Below are 11,694 nucleotides of genomic sequence, written 5' to 3'. Positions count from 1 at the left end.
GGGTTTGCCTGTGCTGGGCCTGAACTGTTGTCCAGGCTGAGTGCTAACCTGGCTTAACAGTTTCCATCGTATTTTACTGAAGAACCTGCATGGGGAACGTTATGTGGTATGGACTTTTTTGATTTTGTTTTTCTTTTTTTTTTTTTTTAAATAAAAATGGGCTGCCACATCTGTAAACTGAAGTGCTGACTGACATGGACTCACTTGACAAATACACCTACTAAGAGAACTAAACACCCCCAGTTAACAAATACAGTATATACACACCCACTATGAATGAATCACCAAAGTTTAATTTTTTTTTTCAACATTACATTTATTCTGAATTGATCTTAAAAATACATAGGTGTTTCTGGGTGTAAATAAGTTGTAGTCTAGGACAAGCTACAGTAAACTTGTTGAATACATTTCCACTAGATGTTCGGTTAGTTTCTTTCTGACTTCAAATTAAAATTTTTCTTTACTCAGACATTCGATTGTCTCAGAATTTCCGAATTACAATAGTAACAAATTCGAAATAACGAAAAGAAATTCTAATTGAATCCAAAAACAGAATACAACAAAAAAGAATAGAATAGACAAAACAATAGAAAAACTATAGAATAGAATACAATATAAAATAGAATAATGGAATAAAATAACTGCTTTCCGAAATTCGAACTTTGAATAGAATAAATTTGATTTTGAATAGAATATAACTGTCTTCCTTTTTGAATTTCTACTGAAATTCAAATAGATTAGAATAGAACGGAAGAGAATAAAATAGAAAAGAATAGAATTAAATAGAATATAATTGTCTTCTGAATAGAACAATTCAAATAGAAAAAACAATAGAATAAAACCATCTTCCAAAATTTGAATTTCACATAGAATAACTTCGAAAAGAATAGAAAAGAGAAAAGAATATAACTATCTTCCAAAATTCAAATTTCAAATAGAATTAATTAGAATTCGAATGCCAATTTGAATTTGGTCGAATTGAATTAGAATGGAATCAAATAGAATTTGAAAATGAAATGAATTCCAAAAACGCATTAAACAAATTTAAGAAAACAAAACTATTTGAATAATAAATCAAAACAAAACACATTTTTTCATTCTGCACATGTTCACTGCATCAAAAACAGTCCCACAGTTTTAGAATTTATAGGGATTAACATTTATATGGCAGGTCGCCATTATTAAGCTCTCTTTACTATCTACAGACACATGGCTTTCATTTCTAGATCACACATCATGCATAATATAATAATAATATGTCTGTATGATCATAAACGAATATTTTTACTTCGATTTTAATAAAAGATAGATCTTTACATATTGTGCTTGGCTAATGAGGGAAATAGCTCCCATTGCTGTAGAGGTATTTTATACTTCTCTAATATCTTCAAGTGAAAAAGAAAGTAATTATTGTTCAAAAACCCAAGCCCCTTGCTTTTTTCCATCACTGTTAACACTTTGTTCACAATAAACTCATTTTATTGGTCACTGGATGTATGTGGCATTCCATACTCCAACATTAACTTGAAATCTGATGCAGTAGTCATGCTGTGGGGTGGCTTTGAGTACATGTATGTAGTTTTAGAAAAAGAGGAGCTGATATCCCCACCATTAAAAGTCAGATTTCTTTTCAAATGGGCATCCCAACGCAGAGGACTGTCTGGAGAAAACTGCTTACAAAAAATGTCAGATGTAGGAGAAGATACCACACATCTGTGTTCACTCGAAGACCATAGAAAGGGCAAATCTGCAGGAAAGTAATGTGAGCCATGCCGTTGTGAAGACTGTTGGTGAAATGTTTCTTCACGCTGAGCTGAATGCTCTTGACTGCGTTTCGATACATAGCGGGGGTTGCCCCTATTTTGTGGGACATATTTATTCTCTTCCAATGGTATTGGTAGACTATAGGAATTCTTTCCTTGTTGGGGAATGCAATAAGAGTCATTGCTGTAATGGTGGAAATGCCATTTTTTTTCTCCATGATTTGCTAAATACTGAGGGTCATCCTTCTTTAAGGGTAGGTAGTGCAGCGGAGTATACTGAGAATCTTCTCCGTGGGTCTGCAGACATTGTACAACTGGTGAGTCACACAGCCCATCCGCTGGTAAATTAGAGGATGCAAGATGGTGGACTACACTGAAAGACTGATCAAGCGAAGAGTGATTTATATAGTCTTGGGAATTGATAATTCTCTTGTGTTGCTGAGGAGTCTGTTCTGGAGTAGGTGGAATACCAATGTGTTCATTGCTGTTTCTAGGATTCCAACCATTTTGCTTAAAAGAGGTGAAAAGAGGATTTTGCCCTGGATGGCCTATATCATCACTGCTGACAGGGTGCTCCAGTATAAGGCTGGCATCATTATCCTTCTGTCTGTGTTGAATGTTTGTGTTTTGCTGGGTGCTGAACAAGCACACACCTAGCCCTGACAATACTGCACCTACCACAAAGGCTGACAATGTGGAAACCACCAGCATGTTGACAGATACTTCGACACCTTGATCTTCCATAAAAGACTGTGTGATTAAACCTAAAGAGAAGAATCTTTTTAAAGCTCCTAAAATAAAAAGAAAGCCAATTTACACATGTAAAAAAAAAAAAGCTCTACTTACCCTCACAATCTCCAAGTTCAGAGCTTCTTACCCCATCTAGGTCCTGCTCATAATGGTCCCTACAAGGCAATATTGCAAATTAGCAATATCAAGGCAATATTTTTTTTTAACAAAAATGCATGTAATGTTCACAGAACCATTATTTTGCTGCCGTATGTTCTATATCCTGAGCAGCTCAGCAATCAAGTTAAAATTACCACACCACAGCCCACAGGCCTGAGTAGTGCCGATGTCCGCTTATAGCTAGGGGCTGTCTTCAGTCCCTATCTCTGTCTCAAAAAAGAGACCTTAGAGGTCTGTTTAGATGCTGATGTCTCTCCAAAGCCCCCCCCCCCCAAAAAAAAAATGTAAATATTTTTTAAAATGTATTTAAAAAAAAAATTGGATTGCCGTGCCGGTGTTTCACACGAAAAAGGTAACATTAAAATATAAAATTGTACCTCTACAAAAAAAAAAAAAAAAGTTAAACATAAAAAACCAAAGTAAAATTAGATTTGCCCATGCGTCTAAATCTCCCTTCTGAAGCATGACTAAAATCATTATCAGATACAAACAGAGCCTATTGCAACTTAAGGGGGGTGTTTGGCAGGCAAGAAAAAACGCAGCTCAATCAAGCATTTTTGCCACCCCCAACCGCAAGTCTAAACAAGGCCAAAGGCATACTACAGTGAGGCCGTGTTTAGCTAACACATGGATGCACAGGTGTTCCTTGCATACACATGCAGGCAGTCCCATTGATGTCAATTGGGACGCAGTGGCATCAAGACAGTCAAATCCATCCCTGCAGTTGCTGCGTCCCAGTTGATGTGAATAGGACTGCCTGCACAGAGATGCGCAGAACATTTGTACATCCCTGTGTGGATAAACACTGCCTTCCATGGACATGCATTTTAGTACACCCCATTCAATGAGGCCTTAGTAGGAATTTTGTAAGTTATGTGGTTTTGTGTGCAAATAAAGATTTTAGTTTTTTTTTTTTATTATTGAAAATAGTGATTTGATAAATATTTGCGGTAGTGCTTAAAAAAAAAAAAAAAATCAGTAGCACTTCATCCGAAAGTATATGGAAAAACCCCAGCTTTTTAGAGAAATTTTTGCGTACATTCGTTTTTCACCATTTTGCAAAAGGAACAATTTAAAATTGACAAATATTTGTTAATTATTAACTGAATTATTAAGCTTGTATATTTAACAGGAATTTTGTAAAATTTGCTGTGTTTGTATCTGCTAATAATGATTTTAGTGTATTTTTATCGAAAATATTGTTTTGATACACATTTGCGCAAATATTGCGGGGCCTTAAAAATCAGTAGCACCTAATTTTATTTTACTGGTCATGTGCTTTCAGAGAATATATGGTTTAGGGGATCTTTTACAAATTCAGAGAGCTGTAAGTAAAAAGTGAAACCCTCCAGATTTTTAGAGAGGTTTTATTTATATTTTTGCATACGTTCAATTTTCACTATTTTGCAAAAAAAGGCGCACTTTAAAATTGACAAATATTTTTTATTTATTAACTCAGTACAGGTTAATAAAAGTTTAACCTGTATTGAGTTAAATATCAAATGTTTGTCAATTTTAAATTGAGGCTTTTTTTGCAAAATAGTGAAAATTGAACGTATGCAAAAATGTAACGTTTTTTCGCTCCATAAGACGCACTTTTTCCCCCCCCAAAAAAGGGGGGAAAATGTCAGTGTGTCTTATGGAGCGGCCGTACGGTATTTCCACCGCCGCCATGTCAGAATACCGGTCGGCCGCTCAGCTCTGCAGCGGGATCTTATAGAGATGACTGCTGACCTTTGGGGAGGGGGGGGAGTGGGTACCTGAATTTGACAGGTACCCGCTCTTACTTCCGCGGAGTTGTTCTTTGATCTTACCTGTTCCTCTATCCAGCGGCGCGCTGTCTTCCCGGCTTCTGTAGTGTGGACGCTGGGCTTGACAGCCGGGTGCCAAGTGCGCATGCGCAAGAAGCGGTGCTTTTTGTGAATGGTAAGGCGGTACCTGGGACACATGACAGATCCCAGAAGCCGCCGGACCAATCACAAAGCGCAAGTGCTTCTCGCCCATGCGCACTGGGCACCCGGCTGTCATGCCGAGCGCTGACACTACAGAAGCCGGGAAGACAGGTAAGATCAAAGAACAACTCAGCGGAAGTAAGAGCGGGTACCTGTCAAATTCAGGTACCCGCTCCCCCCCTCCCCAAAGGTCAGCAGTCATCTCCTGTACTGTCCGCAGTCTCTGGTCATCCCTGTGCTGTCCGCAGTCTATGGTCATCCCTGTGCTGTCCATAGTCTCTGGTCATCTCCTGTACTATGTCTGCAGTCCATTAGTTCAGAATTTTTTTTTCCTGTTTTCTGCCTCTAAAACCTAGGTGTGTCTTATGGTCAGGTGCGTCTTATGGAGCGAAAAATACTGTAAATAAAACCTCTCTAAAAATCTGGAGGGTTTCTCTTTTTACTTACAGCTCTCAGAATAGCAGAAATTTGGTAAAACTTGTTGTGTTTTTATCTGCTAATAATGATTTTAGTGTATTTTCAGAAAAATTATTGCATTTGCGCAAATTGCGGGGCCTTTAAAATCAGTAGCACTTATTTTTTATTCTACTGGTCAGGTTTTGGGGGGTCTTTTACAAACTCTAAAAGCTGTAAGGTAAAAATAAAAAAAGCAGTGGAAAAATTACAAAAATGGTCTTGCCAGCTGGGTTTAAAGTGGAGCAAAGTTTTATATTTTACTTGATGCTGTAATGTTGTCTTTGCAGCCTATTTCATAAAAAAAAAAAATAATAAAAGTGTTCGTAAACGAAAAAAAATAAAAGTGGAGCAAAGGGGCTGGCAGCGAAAGCTGTTGCACTTTGAATGACAATTGCACGGTCATGCAACATTGTAGCCATATAATTTTTTTCACACAAATAGAGCTTTCTTTTGGTGGTTTTCAATCGCCACTGGGGTTTTTAGTTTTTGCACTTTTTAACAAAAAAAAGCAAAAAATTTGAAAAAAAAAGCTTTGATTATATTATAAAATTTTGCAAACCGGTATTTTTTCTCCACTGATGTTTGTTGATGAGGCAGCACTGAAGAGGTGGCACTGGTGGGCACTGATGATGCTGCACCAATGATGGGCACTGGTGGGTGGCAATTTCAGAGAATATATATATTTACTGATTATCAGTGTGGATGTCCTTTGTGACAGTCGCCGGTTATCGGCAGTACTTTCCTCACGCTGTGACCGCGTATAGGAAAGTGCTTCGGATAACCGGCAACTGTATTTGTGATCTGCTGTGTTATCGGTCTGTGACTTCAGAAAAAGGTACAGGGATAATTATGACAGGAAAGCACAGCATTTAACAAACTGACAAACGTTTTAACCGATTTCCACCAATACAAAAAACATCACATTTGTGCTGTATCCAAAACAAGAAAGTTTAACTACTTTAATACCAAACACTGCCCAGGCCAATTTTTAGCTTTCAGCACTGTCACTCTGGCAATTTGTCATGCAAAAAATGAAAACTTTATAAGATTGTGAGCTCGAAAGAGCAGGGCCCTCGAACCCCTCGTGTATTGCATTGTATTGTTACTGTACTGTCGCATGTTCTGTCCCCCTTTGTAATGAACAGCGCTGAGTGAACTGTTGGCGCGTATAAATACTGTATAATTATAATATTTTGGGTAATCTTAAACGTAACTCATAGTGAAAATTGTATGTTAATTGTTTAGTAACTTCAATATTTTCTGTGTTGCTGGATGTGCCTAGTATAAGGATTGTTAAGGCTTACTGTCAGATGTGGATAAAGATTAAAATGTGATGGAATTGTTATAACTCCACCAGACTTATAAACGGTTTCCTGCTCTTAAAAATGTATAAACTTGATTTGTTAAATATACAGAATGGTATATTTATAATGGTAATATTAATAGTTTGACTGGAGTTCTGCTTCAAGATTACCCAAAAGTTTTTTCCTATCATGCTGTGCCCCCACTGCATGGATCGGCTGTTCATTTTTGCACCCGATTCGTCGATCCTTCCAGAAAACCGCACTAAGTATGCGGATGTTTATTTACAAGACCACTGGAGGGGCAGGGGAGTTGCAGGAGCTAAAGGAACCACTCTTGTGCAGGGAGGATTGGTGGTTCAGGTATGTATATCTCCATTTTCCTCTCCCCCAGAGCAAAACAAGCAGTAAACGCATGCAATGCAGGTGCCACTGCATGGGTAAAAAAAAAATTGCCTTGAAACTTACAGTGCCTTGAAATTTTCCACATTTTGTCTTGTTACAACCAAAAACGTAAATGTATTTTATTGGGATTTTATGTGATAAACCAACACAAAGTGGCACATAATTGTGAAGTGGAAGGATAAATGGTTTTCAAAAATGTTTTACAAATAAATATCTAAAAAGTGTGGTGTGCATTTGTATTTAGCCCAGAGTCAATACTTTGTAGAACCACCTGAAATTACAACTGCAGTTCTTTTTGGGGATGTTTCTACCAGCTTTGTACATTCTTCTTTGCAAAATAGCTCAAACTCTGCCAGATTGGATGGACAGTGTCTGAACAGCAATTTTCAAGACTTGCCACAGATTCTCAATTGGATTTAGGTTTGGATTTGACTGAGCCATTCTAACACATGAATATGCTTTGATCTAAACCATTCCATTGGAGACTTTTGCAGACTCTTAACGGGTTTTCTTCTAAGATTGCCCTGTATTTAGCTCCATCCATCTTCCCATCAACTCTGACCAGCTTCTCTTTTCCTGCTGAAGAAAAATATCCCCACAACATGATGCTGCCACCACCATGTTTCACGGTGGGGATGGTGTGTTAGTGTCAGGGATCCGGGTATGACCAGAAATGTGTGGACTGACATAGGGAAGTAACAGGCTTCAGGAATGATATTATAATATAATTTATTATTAGCTACCCAAGATACAACGCACAGTAAATAAACCAACCTTCCACTAATCTTAGTATGTGCAGGAACACAGGCGCAGTCAGGGCTGGAGAGGTGGAAGGGTCAGGCCGGCCATATGGTTCTGTTAACGACCGTCTGGTGGTACCCCTAGCAGTCCTCAGGACAGGATTCCCCAGGACACGGAGTCTAAGTCCCAGTCTCTGCTTATTCACCAGGGCCCCTGATGGTGGGGATGGACTTGGAGCAGACAGGAACCAGGTCGCGGCCCCTGAGTACACCTGCTCGTGGTAGAGGGATCCGCCAGAAGTATATGCAGGTAGGAAGCCTGATGTGAAGAGGCAGAAGGTGTGAGCAGGGATGGCTGGATCCGTGCAGGATGGATGGATCGTCTGGGTAGCGTAAGGCGTAGTCAGGCAGGCCAGGTCAGCAACATGCGGGCAGCGAGGTACCGAAGGAGCAGGCAGAGAATAGTCAGGGTCACAAGCCGGGTTTAGTAACTCACGGGCAGCGCGGTACAGAGGATCAGGCAGAGAATGGTCAGGGTCACAAGCCAAGTTCAGTAACTCACGGGCAGCACGGTACAGAGGATCAGGCAGAAGGATGGTCAGGCAAGCCAGGGGTTAAACAGGAGACGATCAGCAGGGTCAGGAACAATGCAGAGTCGGCAACAAATCAGGCAGAGGAACAGGATACAAGGTACAGGGGCTCATGGGAAACAACACTGACTGCAGGTCTGGCCATTCCTTAAATACACCTCCTGCAATCAGCCCCAGGTGTTGGCTGACTGCAGGAGTGAGCTTCTGGCTGCTGAGAGCACCCGCTGGTCAGCCCTGGTACTGCAGCCCACACGGCAGGTGAGTCCCACCACCACTGCTGAGTCCATTCCTGACAGATTTCCGCCACACATAGCGTTTTGCTTTTAAGCCAAAAAGTTAAATTTTGGTCTCATCTGACCAGAGCACCTTCTTCCACATGTTTATCGTGTCCCCCACATGGCTTCTCACAAACTGCAAACCAGACTTCTTATGGCTTTCTTTCAACAATGGCTTTCTTCTTGCCACTCTCCCACAAAGGCCAGATTTGTGGAGTGCACGACTAATAGTTGTTCTGTGGACAGATTCTCCCACCTGAGCTGTGGATCTCTGCAGCTCCTCCAGAGTTACCACGGGCCTCTTGGCTGTTTCTCTGACTAATGCTCTCCTTGCCCGGCCTGTCAGTTTAGGTGGACGGCCAAAAGGTAGGTTTTCAGTTCTGCCATACTCTTTCCATTTTCGGATGATGGATTGAACAGTGATCCGTGATATGTTCAAAGCTTGGGATATTTTTTTTTTAGAACCTAATTCTGCTTTAAACTTCTCCACAACTTTATTCTTGACCTTTGGTGTCTTGGCCTTCATGATGCTGTATTTATACTGAGATTAAATTACTTACTAATTAGTTTGAATTGAAGGCAATTGGTTCCACTAGATTTTAGTTAGGGGACTGATACTTGCACGCCACACTTCAGATATTTATTTGTAAAACATTTTTAAATCCATTTATCATTTTCCTTCCACTTCACAATTATGTGCCACTTTGTGTTGGTCTATCACATAAAATCCCAATAAAATACATTTACGTTTTTGGTTGTAACGTGACAAAATGTGGAATGTTTCAAGGGGTATGAATACTTTTTCAAGGCACTGTATTATTTTATGTGTTGCTGGAGTATAGGGTTTATTAAGGGTTGCTGTCAAATGTGGATAAAGATTACCAAATCGAGTTAATTCTTTAAAGAGGTCGAATCAGTTTATAGATTATACTCTGGTGGAATTACAACAATTTATTGGTATATCAAAACTGTCCCATTTTCCTACATTCAGGGGAAGGCTAGCTAACAACTGCATCCTCCAGTTCAAAATACTTTCAGAAGACCAATGCTGCCAAGAGGAATACAGAGGAGGGGGGTGGGGGTCTTCCTGTCCCTCTGCATTTCTCTTGCAGGCCCTTGCTTGGAAGTTCTCGGAATCATCAACAGAACCTTTGGTAATTTTAAACTTAACTTAGTTTGGGTAATCTTAAAATGTATTTTTATCTTAACGTATTATTTTATGTATTGCTGGATGTCCTTATTAATTAAGATGATTAAGGGTTGCTGTAAGATGTGGATTATTGGTTACATTTGTTAGATGTTTTGTTGAATTATAATTTTTGGTATCTGTAATATATGTGTATGTTAATCATTATGTTTTTTTTTCTCTATAAAAAAGGAAAATACAAGAGCAACTGGGTTTTAGGTTGTGGTTAATTCTTAATATTGTACTATTCAGAACTATTCAGAAAATGGGAAAAAAAACCAAAGAATTTTAAAAAGGACAAAAAAAAAAAGGCTCTGTTCACGTTAATGCAGTTTCTAGGAGCCCACGAGTATTCTTTGCGTGTCCCATTTAGGGCAAAAACTATGGCTTGTAGCTCTTGTTACCTCTTGGAACTGTAATTATTTGTTTTTAACAGTATGGCACTATGAGGCTTCTTTTTTGTATTTGATGTACATCTCTGCTAGAGCATATAGGCTGATGCTGATTCATTGTTTTTGCACATTAGTTTGACTTTACAACTACTGTGAAAGAAAAAAGCTAAACCACATCACCCAAAAAAGAATCAGCAGTTGTTTGCTATATGATCACTCCAATTCGCCTACACAGGAAATAATTAAACATCCAGGTTGAAATACATGTTTGCATGTAGCCAATGTTTTTTAAGGGAAGCTTTATGTCAGGAATGGACTTGCCAATAGTGGTGGGACTCACCTGCCTTGTGGGCTGCAGTACCAGGGCTGGCCAGCGGGTGCTCTCAACAACCAGAGGTTCACTTCGGCAATTAGCCATCACCTGGGGCTGATTGCAGGTGTATTTAAGGGATGGCCAGACCTGCAGTCTGTGCCTTGGTGTGTGTTTTTCCATGGGCCCCTGTATCTTGTAACCTGCATTACTGTTCCTGTTTCTGCCTGACTTGTTGCCGACCCTGCCTGATCCTGACCTCTGCTGACTTCTCATGTTTGATCCCTGGCTTGTGACCCTGACCATTTTCTGCCTGACCCCCTGTACCTACCTGTCCGTTAATTGCTGTACCCGGCTCGTGACCTGACTACTCTCCGCCTGCTCCTCCTGTACCTACCTGCCCGATAGTTATCGACCCGGCCTGCCTGACTACGTTGTGCTCTATATGTGTATGTACCTGTGTATCTATATCAGTTTAGGTTTGGGTTTGTTTCACCTTGTTGTATGTATTTGTGTTAGCTTGGGGTTTGGTGCACTGCTTTATATTTGTATTGTTAGTCTTAATAAATTGTCTTATTTATACCATATCTGAAGCCTGCGTTTCCCTGTGTCAGTACACACACCTTTGGTCATACCCGGAGCCCTGACACTTTATTATTGAGTAAAAGGCAATTGAATGGGCAGCACAGTGGCTTAATGGTTAGCACGTCTGCTTTGCAGTAAATGGGTCATGGGTTCGATTCCCGACCATGGCGCCTCCTGCATGGAGTTTGCATGTTCTCCCTGTGCTTGCGTGGGTTTCCTCCAGGTGCTCTGGTTTCCTCACCCACTCCAAAGACATGCTGGTAGGTTAATTGGATCCTGTCTAAATCGGCCCTAATATGTGTATGTATGAATGTGAGTTAGGGACCTTAGATTGTACACCCCTTGAGGGTTAGGGACTGATGTGAATGTTCAATATATATATGTGTAAAGCGCTGCGTAAATTGACAGTGCTATATAAGTACCTGAAATAAATAAATAATTGAATGCTATTGATTTGTTATTGATTAAAAGGCGATTGTTATTGATTAACCAACCAGTGTTATTATTATTGCTTAAAAGACATACCATGTTCTAAGTGGTGTAAAAATGCAAAGGCTGTTCTCTGGATCCCATGCACAGTAAGGGTCACGTGTGCCCAGGCAACTCCTGTGAAGTGAGAATGAAAAACACTATTGTATACAACACTATTGTATAAAAACATACACACTGGCATTCATTGAAATAGCATCTCAGCATCTTTGAACGGTTTGAGAAGCAATGCTCCACATAACTGATGTAGTTTATATTCTTTAAAAAAAATGCTGTAGACTTGTAACAACAAAGGTTCTTACAATATTTACTTGTGATCATTTTTTTTCCTGAAAGTACAT

General features: G+C 39.7%; 1 protein-coding gene across 8 annotated transcripts in view; it reads right to left on the bottom strand.

Annotated features, from left to right (window-relative positions):
* Nucleotides 1–271: 271 nt before the first annotated feature.
* SEMA6B (semaphorin 6B) overlaps nucleotides 272–11,694 on the bottom strand; it is a 1,127,599-nt gene continuing 1,116,176 nt past the window's right edge. For all 8 annotated transcript variants that reach the window (XM_089687856.1, XM_089687855.1, XM_089687854.1 and 5 more), the window contains 3 exons: nucleotides 11,390–11,470; nucleotides 2,610–2,668; nucleotides 272–2,527 (listed from right to left, as the gene is read on the bottom strand). In XM_089687856.1, coding sequence (XP_089543982.1) covers nucleotides 1,479–2,527; nucleotides 2,610–2,668; nucleotides 11,390–11,470 — 1,189 coding nt within the window. In that variant the 3' untranslated portion in view covers nucleotides 272–1,478. The remainder of the gene's footprint in view (nucleotides 2,528–2,609; nucleotides 2,669–11,389; nucleotides 11,471–11,694) is intronic.

The sequence above is a fragment of the Staurois parvus genome, unplaced genomic scaffold (genome assembly GCF_062004578.1).
Source record: "Staurois parvus isolate SC_StPar_1 unplaced genomic scaffold, SC_StPar_1.0 ptg000439l, whole genome shotgun sequence".
NCBI classification, from domain to species: Eukaryota; Metazoa; Chordata; class Amphibia; order Anura; family Ranidae; genus Staurois; species Staurois parvus.
The sequence above is the reverse complement of the archived record's forward strand: the minus strand, read 5'-3'. Positions and strand labels throughout refer to the sequence as shown.